The 15123-nt window shown below is 40.5% G+C and overlaps 1 protein-coding gene across 2 annotated transcripts in view; it reads left to right on the top strand.

Moving 5' to 3' along the window:
- SEC23IP (SEC23 interacting protein) overlaps positions 1 to 15123 on the top strand; it is a 50051-nt gene that overhangs the window by 11053 nt on the left and 23875 nt on the right. For both annotated transcript variants that reach the window (XM_004050190.4, XM_019034661.3), the window contains exons 4-9: positions 986 to 1179; positions 5931 to 6020; positions 8918 to 9038; positions 11592 to 11681; positions 12613 to 12754; positions 14700 to 14908. In XM_004050190.4, coding sequence (XP_004050238.2) covers positions 986 to 1179; positions 5931 to 6020; positions 8918 to 9038; positions 11592 to 11681; positions 12613 to 12754; positions 14700 to 14908 — 846 coding nt within the window. The remainder of the gene's footprint in view (positions 1 to 985; positions 1180 to 5930; positions 6021 to 8917; positions 9039 to 11591; positions 11682 to 12612; positions 12755 to 14699; positions 14909 to 15123) is intronic.

Genomic DNA, 15123 nt, shown 5'->3' on the forward strand with positions numbered 1-15123 from the left:
ATACCTTAATCCTTATAGACCCCAGACTCTGTACCTTAAGGTGACGATATTAGTATAAGTCCTGAGTTACCTGGGTAAGGTATTTGAAGAAATGTTTTAGTAATTTACTTCGTAGTTTAAAGGTATTTTGAATCAGAGAAGTTGAGCAGTTCATATAATCCAGGTTTCAATTTTTCTGTTTCCCTTGTTCATTTGTAGTTATGGGGGCATTTATAAAGAGCATTCTGTGGAACTCTCTATCCTGGAGATGCTTTGTGAAAAAAGGGTTCCCTGGTCAGATGAGTTTTGGAAATGCTGCTCTCTGTATCTAGGTCTTGAGAGAGATGGTGTGCAGGAGTACATTAATGCTTTGAGAAGTCCTGCAGTGTAGAAATCTGTTTCTTTGTTTATCCTGATATACTATTATATCACTGTATTATTGTATGTAGATATTATTGTTCTGATAAAAAAAAATCCATCAGTTCTTTGAATTATGTTTTTAAAGTTTGCCCTAGCTGTTTCTTTTCTACTTAAGAGTCGTAATTTTGAGCAGCACAGATTAATCTTAAACTTCTATTTTGAAATAAAAATGAGCCTAGTTTTTTGTCTTTAAAGATTGAGTAGTCACCGTATTCATTATTTATTATTTTATTTTTATTTTTTTGAGATGGAGTCTCACTCTGCTGCCCAGTCTGGAGAGCAGTAGCGCAATCTGGACTCACTGCAACCTCTGCTTCCTGGGTTCAAACTACTCTGCCTCAGCCTCCCAAGTAGCTGGGATTATAGGCGTGCGCCACCACGCCTGGCTGATTGCTGTATTTTTAGTAGACAGGGAGGTTTCACCATTGGCCAGGCTGGTCTCAAACTCCTGACAGCAAGTGATCCACCTCTCTCGGCCTCCCAGAGTGCTGGGATTACAGGCATGAGCCACTGCGCCCAGCCGATTATTTATTATTTTAAAATATGCCTTGCAGCAGTCAGGAAAAGTGTTAATTTTGTTCTCTAGTTCAGCCAGATCCGGAGAGCGTGGTTCTTGGCACGGATGGAGGGCGCTACGATGTTTACCTCTATGACCGAATAAGGAAGGCTGCCTACTGGGAAGAGGAGCCAGCCGAAGTGAGACGCTGTACTTGGTTTTACAAGGGGGACACAGATAGTCGATTTATTCCCTATACTGAGGAGTTCAGTGAAAAACTAGAGGTACGGGTGCTTTATTTCTTTATGAGTTTCTTTAAAAAATGTAGGTCCTATATACATTGGTGAGTAACATCATTCACAGTGGAGCGGACTTTACTTACAAGACAGCTTGTTTTGATGCTGTTCACAGAGAAGATTACTTTTTAAGTGGTGTCATCACTCATGAGGTGCTAATCGTGGCATCTGTGTCTAAAGATAGAATATGATTTACAGAGATACATCACAGATCTAATAAGGTGCTTGTGTCAAGCCTTCAACAGAACCTAGGCTGCTGGGATTTGTTGTTGATAGAAGATGCCAAGCATATGGACATTTTCAAATTAGTATTCAGTAAAAGGCTTGAAATTAACCTCTGATTTGTGAAAATAAATAAATAGAATTGGAAGAAGTGTCTTGAGCCTTATTAGCCATCTTAAATCTATAATTTCTTCAAGAAATTATATGTTGTTTTATATAATTGTGTTAAATGCTTGTGTTAATTCTACTTAAGAGTGGAATGTTAGATATTTGAAATACGTTCAGTGAATTCAGTTGCATAGATAGGAAATGAGATACAGAACATTTTAGCTAACTTCTGGCTGGGTGTGGTGGCTCGTGCCTATAATCCCAGCACTATGGGAGGCCGAGGTGAGCAGATCACTTGAGGTCAAGAGTTTTGAGACCAGCTTGACCAACATGGCGAAACCATGTCTCTACTAAAAATACAAAAACTAGCCAGGCGTGGTGGCACACGCTAGTAGTCCGAGCTACTCGGGAGGCTGAAGAGGAAGGATCACCTGAGCCAGGGAAGTTGAGGCTGCAGGGAGCTGAGATCATGCCACTGCACTCCAGCCTGGGCAATGGAAATGAGACCCTCCCTCAGAAAAAAAAAAAGTATATATTTGTATATGTGCATATATGTGTGTGTATATATATAAAGGAAAAAGTGTAAAGGAATGCTGATATCTATAGCTTAATTTTAGATATAAATAAACAAATAGAGATATATTGTAATTTTTGGTACCTTTTTGGTAGGCCCCTACGAAGCTATCATGTCCCCAGATTAAATGTTTAGTTTTACTGTTTTGAAGCTGAAGTATATATTTTCAAGTCCAAGCAGTGTCTGAAAGTCTACACTTTCTCTTAACTATATTTGATTTTATATGGGTGACATAGACTTTGAGGCGGGATAGATATCCACATACCGACCATTGCAGCAACACATGGCTACCTAGGGAGACCTTAGCTTTTGTTCGGCTTCTTCCAGGAAACTCAAACCAGATCAGGGAAGAGGCAGAGGAGGTTAGGAAGTGAGAAAGCCGATAATAGAAAGGGAACAAAATGATACGTATTGCTCAGCATCCTGTTGGTGATCCTGTTCTGTCAGAGCACTAAGACAAAACAACGGAAGGGTTGGAGACAGAAAACACCTTTAATTTGATGAAGACATGATTATTGTCTACGTGGAAAATCAGGAGAACCTCTAGAAATATTAGCACCAATACAAGAGTTTTTTTGCAAGTCCGTGTATATAAAATTAACATACGTAAATTAGTAACATTCCTGTGCCATAGAAATAACCAATTAAAAATAGAAAAAGAAGATACTATGTATTTGTAACAGAGAGACTATATAAAACTACAGGCAATGTAGGAAAAAAGCCCAAGAAAAGTACCTGTAAACTTTATGGAACACTGAAGAACGTAAAAGGTGACCTCAAGAAATGGAGCTAGGCTGGGCGTGGTGGCTCCTGCCTGTAATCCCAGCACTCTGGGAGGCCGAGGTGGGTGGGTTGCTTCAGCTCAGGAGTTCCAGACCAGCCTGGACAACATGGCAAAACCTCGTCTCTACAAAAAATACACACAAAAAAATTAGCTGGGCATGGTGGCCCATGCCTGTGGTCTTAGCTACTCAGGAGGCAGAGGCAGTAGGATTGCTTGAGCCTGGGATCTTGAGGCTGCAGTGAACTATGATCGTGTCACAGCACTTTAGCCTGGGCAACAGAGCAAGACCTTGTCTCAGAAAAAAAAAAAAAAGAAACAGAGCTAAACATTATGTTCATGTAGGCACTATCATAAAAGATGTCAATTCTTCCCAAATTATCTGATAAATTTTAGGCAATCCCAATCAAAATTCACATCAGGGTTTTTTTTTTTTTTTTGGTAAAATTTGCAAGCTGCTTCTAAATTTTTTGTGGAAGATCAAAATGTCAAGGATAACCAAGACCATTTCGACAATGAAATGTGAAATCTTTACCAGATAATACTTACTATAAAGCTGTGGATTGAAAGGGAATATGAAGAAGTGAAAATGATTTATTTATTTATTTTTTAAACAGGATCTCACTCTGTCCCCCAGGGTGGAGTGCAGTGGCGTGATTTCAGCTCACTGTAACCTCAGCCTCCTGGGTTCAAGCGATTCTCCTGCCTCAGCCTTCCGAGTTGCTGGGATTACAGGAACCTGTCACCACGCCCAGCTAATTTTTGTAATTTTAGTAGAGACAGGGTTTCACCATGTTGGCCAGGATAGTCTCGAACTCCTGACCTCAGGTGGTCCGCCCACCTCGGCCTCCCAAAGTGCTAGGATTACATGCGTGAGCCACCACACGTGGCCTGAAAATAATTTTTAAGATGGTGAAAGTTTTCTTTCTTTAATCCTTGTTGTTTGTGGCCTTGCTTTTAGAAATTATGAATTATATTTGAAATTTTTTTTTTTTTTTTTTTAAATCGAAGAGGAGGGTCAGAAGTACAAAAGACTAGGCTGGGCATGGTGACTCACGCCTGTAATCCCAGCACTTTGGAGGCCGAGGCGGGCTGATTGCTTGAGATTAGGATTTCGAGACCAGTCTGGCCAACGTGGTAAAACCCTGTCTCTACTAAAAATACAAAATTAGCCAGGTATGGTTATGCACGCCTGTAATCCCAGCTACTCAGGAGGCTGAGGCAGGAGTATCTCTTGAACCTGGTAGGCAGAGGTTGCGTTGAGCTGAGATCACGCCATTGCACTCCAACCTGGGTGACAGAGTGAGACTCCATCTCAAAAAAAAAAAAGTACGGAAGACTGATGAAGAGGAATTGTTACTCAATGATTGTCCAAGAAACAAAAGGAAATACTTCTATTTTCACGTGATTGTCAAATACTCACTGTTACTAGTTTAAAAAAAAAAGACTTTGTAACAATTTTTACTTGTCAATTAAAAAAATAAATGAACAAAAAAAAGGACTTGTGGATATGCCAGAGGCTCCCCCTTACTTTGTGTTGAATCTCTCCCCAAGAGGTCCTCACGCTTGTGCTTTATAGAAACTAGAATAGTACGATCGGCCCTCCGTATCCACAGGTTCTGTATCTGCAGATTCAACCAAATACTCTGAAAATATTTAGAAAACCACAACAATAAAAATAACACAGGCTGGGCACCATAGCTCACGCCTGTAATCCCAGCACTTTGGGAGGCTGAGGTGGACGGATCATCTGAGGTCAGGAGTTCGAGACCAGCGTGGCCAATATGGTGATACCTTGTCTCTACTAAAAATAGAAAAATTAGCCAGATGTAGTGGCTCATTGCCTGTAGTGCCAGTTACTCGGGAGGCTGAGGCAGGAGAATCGCCTGAACCTGGGAGGCAGAGGTTGCGGTGAGCAGAGATTGCACCACTGTACTCCAGACTGGGCAACAGAGCAAGACTCTGTCTCAAGAAAATAAAAAATAAAAATTACAGTTTAACTATTGATATCACATCTACATTTCATGAGGTATTATAAGTAATCTAGAGAAGATTTAAAGTATAAGGGAGGATGTATGTAGGTTTCATGCAAAAACAATGCTATTTTATATAAAGGACTTGAACACCAGGGATTTTGGTATCTTTGAGGGGTCTTGGATCCAGTGCCCTGCAGAAACCAAAGAAAGACCATATCTGGAGGAAGAGTAAGAAGATGGTTGGACAGTGAAGATTTTGGAGTCAGAAAGTCCTGGGTGATACTCCAGCCCACATGAAAAAAAGAAAAAGTCAGTCCTGGGTGGCAATGAACTAAAGTTCTCCCATTGCTGCTTCCCAGTTGTGTCATCTTGTGCAACTGTATACAGTACTTAAAATGTCTATTATGGGTTGAATTGTGTCTCCCCATCCCCCAAATATGTTGAATTACTAATCCCCAGTGTCTCAGAATGTGACCTTATTTGGAAATAGGGTCATTGCAGATGTAATTAGTTAAGGTGAGGTTTTACTGGAATAGGATGGGCCCCAAAGCCAATATAACTTGCCATGTGAAGACAGACACACAGAAAGAATCCCATATGATGATGGAGGCAAAGGCTGGAGTTACACTGCAAGCCAAGGAAAGCCAGAGATTGCCAGCCACCACCAGAAGCTAGGAAGAGGGAAGGAGGATTTCTTTATAGCTTTCAGAGGAACGGTGGCCTGCCTTCCTGGCACCTAATTTTCTACTTGGAGCCTCCAGAACTATGGGATGATACATTTTTTTTCTAAGTCACTCTGTTTGTGATACTTTGTTAATGCAGCCCTAGGAAATGAACAGACCATCTAAAACTTGGTTTTCTTCATTATATAATGGGGATCCTGTTACTTAGGCGTGATTGAGAGTAATTACTTCAATGGTATGTGTAAGGTGATAAAAAATATGTTAACCAGTCAGGAAATGAGAACTGCTATTACTGTTATTTTTATCACCATTATAGTTACCGTTTTCCTCCATACTTTCTCTCAATGTGGTATAAATTTGTCATATTGGAATATATGTTGTTTCCCCCATTATAGGCTGAATATAAAAAAGCTGTAACCACTAATCAGTGGCACCGAAGATTAGAGTTTCCAAGTGGAGAGACAATTGTTATGCACAATCCAAAGGTAATGATGCTGTTTAAAATTTTAAGGTATTAAGTTCATTTTAATATTTTTCTGTGTATGTTTGATAAATTGTTCATTTTTAGTAACTTCTACAGTGGGAATGTTTTTGTAACAAGTGCATTGCTTTTAAAATACTTTATTATTATAGTGGATAATACAGATATTATTTCTATGATTCACACTGATCATAGAAACAAAAACACAAATTTTTCGTAGGGCGAGGTGCACACCTGTGAGAGGCTGAGACAGGTGGAATGCTTGAGCCAGGGGGACAGCAGAACCCTGTCTCTATAAAAAATAGAAAAATTAGCTGGGCGTAGTGGCACATGCCTGTAGTCCCAGCTACTCGAGAGGCTGAGGTGGGAGGATTACTTGAGCCCGAGAGGTTGAGGCTGCAGTGAGTCATGATTGCTCCCCGCTGCACTCTAGCCTGGGTGACAGAGCAAGACCTCGTCTCAAAATAAAAAGTAAATTTTTCTCAGGCTGGGTGTGGTGGCTCACACCTGTAATCCCAGCGCTTTGGGAAGCCAAAGTGGGAAGATTGCTTTAGGCTAGGAGTTTGAGACCAGCCTGGGCAACAAAGAGACTCTATCTCTACAAAAATTAAAAAAATTAGCTGAGCATAGTGGTGTGCATCTGTCTAGCTACTCGGGAGGCTGAGATAGAGGATCACTTGAGCCCAAGAGTTTGAGATTGTAGTGAGCTGTGATCATGCTCACTCCAGCCTGGGTGACAGAGCAAGACTCTGTCTAAATAAATAAAATAAGTATTTCTTATGAAGTTTCTGTTTATGGCAACATGATAACTGGAGTTTAGTATGCAATGTAGAAGTTGCTTGATAATTTTTTTCACTTGATCAGAAGTTGGCAAGCTTTTTCTATAAAGGGCCAGAGACAAAATATTTAAGGCTTTGCAAGTTACATGTTCCCTGCTGCAGCCACCAGCTCTGCCACCGTGGTGTGAAAGCAGCCAGAGACAATGTGTAAACCAATGGGTATGATATTTTCAATGAATCTTTATTTATAAAAACAGATGGCCAGATTTTTCTGTGGGCCTGTCTGCCCTTGATGTGGTTTGCTCTAACCTTTCAAGTAAAAATGTGTCCTTTTTCTTTTTATTTTTATCGTCTCTATGAGTTGATCTTGTTTTTAAAAAAATATTGATTGCTGGTATTCTGATTCTATCATTTGCCAACCTTAATTTCTCAGAGCTCCAAGTTCCTCACCTGCAGTAATGATCTCCCAGGGTCATATTTTAGATGAAGTAAGGTAATTTATGCAAAAGCATCTAGCATGGGGCTTAGCACACAGTAGTTTCTGAGAACATAGGCTTTTTATTTATTCATTTGTTTTTATAGAAAAGTATATAAAAAACTTATAATCCAACTACTTCTATAGTCCTTATTGATACTGAAATAAAAATAACATTCATATGCCAACAAAATGTAAACAGTTTAAAAGGATATTAAATGAAAAATAAAAGCCTCCTATCTCTGCCTTCCTCATTTCTCCTCTCCATAGTAACCACTCTTAATCTTTTTGTTTGTTTTTTTAAGAAATAAGGTCTCACTCCCTTACCCAGGCTGTAGTGCAGTGGCCAATCACAACTCGCTGCATCCTCGAACTCTGGGCTCAAGGGATCCTCCTGCCTCAGCCTCCCGAGTAGCTAGGACTACAGGTGTGCGCCACCTTGCCTGGCCAGTTTTTAAGACTTTTTTTGCAGAGATGGGGTCTTGCTATCTTGCCCAGGCTGGTCTTGAACTCTTGGGCTCAAGTCTTCCTCCTGCCTCGGCCTCCCAAAGTGCTGAGATTGCAGGTGTGAGCCAACGCGCTTGGCTAACCTTTTTTTTTTTTTCAGATAAACATTTTGCATACTACATCAAGTATATATTCTTCTTTTTTTTTTTTTAAAGAAAATTTTCTTTGTGGTACAGGGCTGAATTTAATACAGTTGGTTTAACAGAATGGATTTCCTAAAAAGTGGTAGGGTTTTGTCATTATGTTTTTGTCACTGAAATTGAAATTGTAGTTTAATTGGGAATCTTACTATTTTTAAAGGATTTTGCTTTACTTGTTTTTATAAGACAAAGACTCCTCAATTGCAGGTTACTTGTCCTTGATTTCTTTTTTTGTTTTTATTTTATTATTATTTTTTTTTTGTAGAGACAGGGTCTCTAACTTTGTTGCCCAGGCTGCTCTGGAACTCCTGAGCTCAAGCGGTCCTCCCACGTTGGCCTCTCAAAGTGTTAGGATTACAGGCATGAGCCACTGCACCGGGCCTGTCCTTGATTTCTTTTGTGTAAACCTGGAGTTTTATGTTAGCTTTTATTTTTGTTTTGTATTTTTTTGAGACAGGATTTTGCTCTGTTGCCCAGGCTGGAGTGCAGTAGCACAAACACAGCTCATTGCAGCCTCGACCTCTTGGGCTCAAGCAATCCTTCTGCCTCGGCCTCCTGAGAAGCTGGTTCCGCAGGCATGCACCACCATGCCTGGCTAATTTTTAAGTTTTCTGTGGAGATGGGTCTCACCATATTGCTCAGGCTTGTCTTGAACGCCTGGGCTCAAGTGATCCTCCCACCTCAGCCTCCCAAAGTGCTGGGATTACAGGTGTGAGCCACCATACCTGGCCTATGTTATTAGCTTTTAAATCAAGGTGTAATACTTCTGATTTAATTGTATAATTTTCAACATAAGCATTGGAAAGGTATCGATTTGCTTAATTTTGGTGGTTAATGAACACTAGCAAGACTCCTTCAAAGTTTGTTTTGGGGGAACAGTACTAATAATTTATAAACTCTCTGTACTCTAAGGTATAGCTTATTATGTGTTAAACTACTTAGCCTGTAGTGGAAAATAATTTGTTAATGAGCTTTGTCATAATTCTGTTGCATCTTGAAGGTTATTGTTCAGTTCCAGCCCTCCTCAGTGCCAGATGAATGGGGCACCACGCAAGATGGACAGACAAGGCCCAGGGTTGTAAAGCGTGGAATTGACGATAACCTTGATGAAATTCCCGACGGTGTGTATAGTTTGTTTAGAACTGAGGTCTGTTTTAGTCCTCTCCATTTTAGCATCATTCTTTAGAATGATGAAGAAATAAACAGTTATTAGAATGCCCTGCCACAGCAGCCATTGCACCACCACTCCCAGCTAATATTTCTATTTTTTGTAGAGATGAAGTTTTGCCATGTTGCCCAGAGTTTTCTCGAACTCCTGAGCTCAAGCTATTTGCCTGCCTCGGCCTCCCAGAGTGCTGGAATTACAGGCGTGAGCCACTGTGCCTGGCCATATCTTTCTTTTTGATTTTATTACTTTTGTATCTTTATTTTTTAATTGATACATATTAATGGGATACACCTGATATTTTGATAAATGCATAGAATGTGTAATGATGAAATTGAAGTAAGTAGTATGTCCATCACCTCAAACATTCATCATTTCTTTGTGTTGGGAACATTTCAGATCTTTTCTCCTAGGTATTTTTCTTTTTCTTTTTTTTTTTTTTTTCAGACAGGGTCTCACTCTGTTGGCCAGGCTGGAGTACAGTGGCGTGATCTCGGCTCATTACAACCTCCGCCTCCCAGGTTCATGTGATTCTCTTGCCTCAGCCTCCCGAGTAGCTGGGATTACAGGCGTGCACCACCACGCCCGGCTAATTTTTGTATTTTTAGTAGAGATGTGGTTTCACCACGTTGGCCAGGCTGGTCTCAAACTCCTGGCCTCAAGTCATCCACCTGCCTCAGCCTCCCAAAGTGCTGGGATTATAGGTGTGAGCCACCGCACCCTACCTCTCCTAGGTATTTTGAAATACACAATAAATTATTGTTAACTGTTGTCACCCTACTGTGCTATCGAACAGTAGAAGTTATTCCTTCAACATACCTATATGTTTGTACCCATTAATTGACCCCTTTTTATCTTCACTTCCCCCCAACCCTTCCCAGGCTCTGGTAGCCATCATTCTGCCCTTACCTCCTTGAGATAAACTTCTTTAGTTCCTACATATGAGTGAGGACATACAGATATCTTTGTCTTTAAATTTGGAATTCTGTTAAAATACACATACCACATAGTATAGATTCTAAAATATGTTTTGTTGTGGAGAAGCACTTTGCTGGTTGGAACTAAGGTTTGGCAACACTTTTAGGCTTGTGGTTTTACACCTCACTGGTTTGTATTCCTCTGGTGCGGGGATTGCAGACTTTTTCTGTAAAGGGCCAGATAGCAGATAGGCTTTGCAGGCCGTATGGACTCTGTTACAAACTACTCAGCTTTGCTATTGTTGTGTGAAATCAGCTGAAGACTGTATGTAAACAAATGAGCATATCCGTTTTCCATAAAACCTTTTTTTTTTAATGGAGTCTCACTCTGTTGCCCAGGCTAGAGTGCAGTGGTGTGATCTGGGCTCACTGCAACCTGCACCCACTGGGTTCAAGCAATTCTTGTGTCTCAGCCTCCCGAGTAGCTGGGATTACAGGCGCCCACCACCACGCCTGGCTAATTTTTGTATTTTTAGTGGAGACAGCGTTTTGCCATGTTGGCCAGGCTGGTTTTGAACTCCTGACATCAAGTGATCCACATGCCTCGGCCTCCTAAAGTTCTGGAATTACAGGCATGAGCCACCACACCCGGCCCATAAAACTTTATTTTTATGTTTTTCCTTGAATGGTTTCACCTTCGTCAAAAACTTTATTTATAAAAGCAGGTGGCTGGGCCTGGTGGCTCACGCCTGTAATCCCAGCATTTTGGGAGGCCGAGGCAAGTGGATCACCTGAGGTCAGGAGTTCGAGACCAGCTTGGCCAACTTGGTGAAACCCTGTCTCTACTAAAAAAATACATATATAAAAATTAGCTGGGCGTGGTGGTGGGTGCCTGTAATCCCAGCTACTCAGGAAGCTGAAGCAAGAGAATCGCTTGAACCCAGGAGGCGGAGGTTGCAGTGAGCCGAGATGGCGCCATTGCACTCTATCCCGGGCGACAAGAGTGAAACTCCATCTCCAAAACAAAACAAAACAAAACAAAACAACAGGTAGGATGTGGGTAGGATTTGGCCTGTGGGCCATTGTTTGCCATTGCCTGCTTTGGTGTATGTGCTTTGGTTTCTTCTGTACTATTATTTAAGAATGGATTTTATTTTTACAATTACATACACTTCATGTTTATTGAAGTGTATGTAAAATGTTTCAATAAAATGTATGTTTCTTGTAAAATAAATACTCACACGATGAAATCTGAGTAATCTCCACTGGGGCTTAGTGTCCTGGGGAGTTCTGAAGCATCACAAGGTTGTGGAGCCTCCATAGATACAAACCTGCTGCTCATCATGTGCTATTAGCTTCCGGGAACAGAGAGAGCCTGCTGCCTCCACCTCTTGTTCTAGTTCGCTTTTATGTGCCAAGAGGGACAAATTGTTCATCTAATTTGATAGGGGTAATGAGGCTTATTCTCTTTGAAGGGTCATTAATTTCTTTGGCAAGTTTGTGATGACAAAAGGGATATCTAGAATATTGCCATTAGGAAAATCCAAACAAATTCCCATCTTTTATGTATGTTTAAAAATTTTTTTTGATAGGGGAGATGCCTCAAGTTGACCATTTGGTGTTTGTGGTGCATGGCATTGGACCTGTGTGTGACTTACGCTTTAGGAGCATTATTGAGTGTGGTAAGTGTTGGGTATATTGTATTTCATGGGATGATCTGAGAACTAATAGAAGAGCTTTGGAGTATTCATTTTTAGGATAGTTCCCAACTGTGTACTACTTGCTGAGGAGTCTGTAAGAGGAAATTTAAATGGTCAGTGGGAAATACTAAGTTGTACTTGATTTGCTCTTGTGACATATGTGACGCATAAAATCCCAGACTGTGAGGAATTAGAAGGGATCTTGGAAGTAGTTTAGCCTTGCTGACAGCCTTTGCCTGAGCACCTGCAGCAGCTAGGAGCACCTCTGCATTCAATGGGTTTATAGTCAGTGAGTTGGGAGAAGTTGTTTAATGGAAACATGAATCTGCCTGGTTGACTTAAATTTTTGAAGTTTTATTTTTATGTCCATGTAATAATAGTTCGTATTTATTGAATATTTGGCATATGCCAAGTATCTTAGATGCCTTGTCATTTGACCCTCACAAATAAACCTTTGGGGATAGGCGCTGTCACTGTTATCGCCACTACTGTGACTAATGAGGAACTGAGGCCTGGGGCAGTGGGGGTTGGGGGTGAAGAGGTAGGTAGGGGTGGGGGTAAGTGAAACTCTCCCTTATCACAGTCAGTAGGGCGTGGAGCCTGGAGCCGGCAGTGTGATTCCAGAGCCTTTCCCCAAGGTGCCACGCTACCTCCCAGCAGTGGTGGTTAAACTGATGCATCCCAAGCATCTATTCCTTTGCAATAATGGAAAGTTTAAAAGAGCTTCCCAAAAGTTACTTATTCCTTTCTTTTTAGAAAATTTTACTAATTCTCTTATCCTCATTTTTTTCTTTAAAAAATGTATCTTTATGTTATTAAAAATACTGGCATATTTGAGGTAACTGCTGACTAGCTATCAAGCTAGGAGAATTTAATTTATTTTATCTGTTTTTTTTTTTTTTTTCTTTTGAAGTGGATGATTTTAGGGTGGTTTCTCTCAAACTGCTGCGGACACATTTCAAGAAATCTTTAGATGACGGGAAAATAAGCAGAGTGGAGTTCCTTCCAGTTCATTGGCATAGTTCTTTGGGTGGGGATGCCACAGGTGTGGACAGGTTTGTGGATTTTGATAACTTGTTTTTCAGATTAGTCATATTTAAATTTAAAATTTAAACCGTAATATGAAATAGTTTATTGTAGCTTCAATCAATATGTTTTTAAAAATTGTATACTTCTGACATATGATTAAATATTGGCTGTAAAGTTTACACACTACTTTTCTCTGTGTGTGTGTGCATTCCTTTTGTAAATATTTAAGATAATCTTAAGAAATTTTAGCTGGTTTTAAAATACAATTTTAATCTGTAGCAGTTTAGACAGGGGGCTGTCCTTTATGTAGTAGGATGCCTAATGGCCTTTCCACCCCAACAAAAATGTCTCCAGAAATTGCCAGATGTCCCCTGGAGGGTAAAAATCACCCCTGGCTGAGAACCACAGATTCAGAATATTGTTTCTCAGTGGAGATGCTCTTGTCAGGACAATTCTTTGCTGTCGCAGTGCAGACCACTTAACTTCCTTAGTGTAAAGGCCACTCAGTACTAGCAGTGCTCACCAGGCACTGTGACAATTAAAAATACTCTGCTCAATTTTGAATGCTCCCAATTGAGAATCATAAATACAGGTAATAGTTATGCTGGCACGTGTCTAGATTTTAGTGAACACCGTAATGTTTCAGGGTACATAGTTTAATAAAACTATTTCTACAAACAGCGTTTTGTCTATGTTAGGCCCTATTGTAAGGGTGTTTTCTTTCTCTGTGTGTATTCCTAAACTTCATTTTGGCCATTCTCAAATTAGGAAAGATTTTTCATTCCATGTAGCCCTGTTTTTTCTGTTTGATATTCTCTTTAGTCCTTTTGACCCAGAAGTTTTGTCAGATGTCCAGATTTGCAGTTAACTGGAAGAAAAATGGAAGAGTAATCTTCTCTCTTTAAAAATAAAATAGAAATCTTTGCATATGACTGATATAGCAACTAACTCTTAAGAGAATCCCAAAATTCATAGTATAGTTATAGGCACAAATAACTTTAAAAAAAAAACTGAATTGTTTTTGAGACAGCATCTCGCTGTCACCCAGGCTCTGGAGTGCGCTGGCATGATCATGGCTCACTGTAGACTTGGCCTCCTGGGCTCAAGTGATCCTCCCACCTCAGTCTCCCAAGTAGCTGGGACTATAGGTGCAAGCCGCCATGCCTGGCTGATTTTTAAATTTTCTGTAGAGATGGGGTCTCACTGTGTTGCTCAAGCTGGTCTTGATCTCCCGGGCTCAAGCGGTCCTCCTGCCCTAGCCTCTCAAAAGTGCTAGGATCACAGGCATGAGCCACCACATATGGCAGCACAAATTTTTTTGGTTTACCTTTATTTATATTTCTAATTTTTTTTTTGATGTGGAGTCTCGCTCTGTCGCCCAGGCTGGAGTGTGGTGGCACAATCTCGGCTCACTGCAACCTCCACCTCCTGGGTTCAAGCGATTCTCATGCCTCATCCTCCCAAATAGCTGGGTGTACAGGTGTGTGCCATGACTGTGGCTAACTTTTGATTTAAATTTTTTTTTTTTTGAGATGGAATCTTGCTCTGTCACCCAGACTGGAATGCAGTGGTGCAGTCTCAGCTCACTGCAACCTCTGCCTTTCAGGTTCAAGCAGTTCTCCTGCCTCACCCTCCTGAGTAGCTGGGATTACAGGTGTACACCACCACACTCAGCTAATTTGTGTATTTTTAGTAAAGACGGGGTTTCGCCATGTTGGCGTGGTTGGTCTTGAACTCCTGACCTCAAGTGATCCACCCACTTCGGCCTCCCAAAGTGCTGGGATTACAGGTGTGAGCCACCGCATCTGGCCTATCTTGATTTATTTATAATGACTATCTACAGAAACAACTCATATTTAGTCTGTGGGGTTTTCTTAGTGTATTTTCAGGAGTCAAAAATCTAAACTTTAAAAAATCTGTAAATTTAAGGTAGATGCTGACTGAATGTGCTGTATTTTTCTTTTTAAACAGGAATATTAAGAAAATCACTTTGCCAAGTATTGGTCGATTTCGTCACTTTACCAATGAAACTTTGCTAGATATTTTATTTTATAACAGCCCCACCTACTGTCAGACAATTGTGGAAAAAGTAGGAATGGAGATAAACCGTCTGCATGCACTCTTTATGAGTCGGAACCCAGACTTCAAAGGAGGTGTCTCTGTTGCTGGTCACAGTTTAGGTAAAACTGTCAAATATTCACATTTTAAATACAAATTTTGTTGAGTCATAACTGCTTTCAGTGTAGGTGATATTGTTAGTGCAAAATTAAGAATTACAGATTTTAAGTTTCAGAAAAGGTAGAAATGAATGCTTTGAGTTTAGATTCTGCCTTTTCTATATTCACCTCTAGTATTACCTAGGGAATGCTATGTATTTTACTTTATTCTGCTGTTT

Source organism: Gorilla gorilla, chromosome 8 (assembly GCF_029281585.2).
Source record: "Gorilla gorilla gorilla isolate KB3781 chromosome 8, NHGRI_mGorGor1-v2.1_pri, whole genome shotgun sequence".
NCBI classification, from domain to species: Eukaryota; Metazoa; Chordata; class Mammalia; order Primates; family Hominidae; genus Gorilla; species Gorilla gorilla.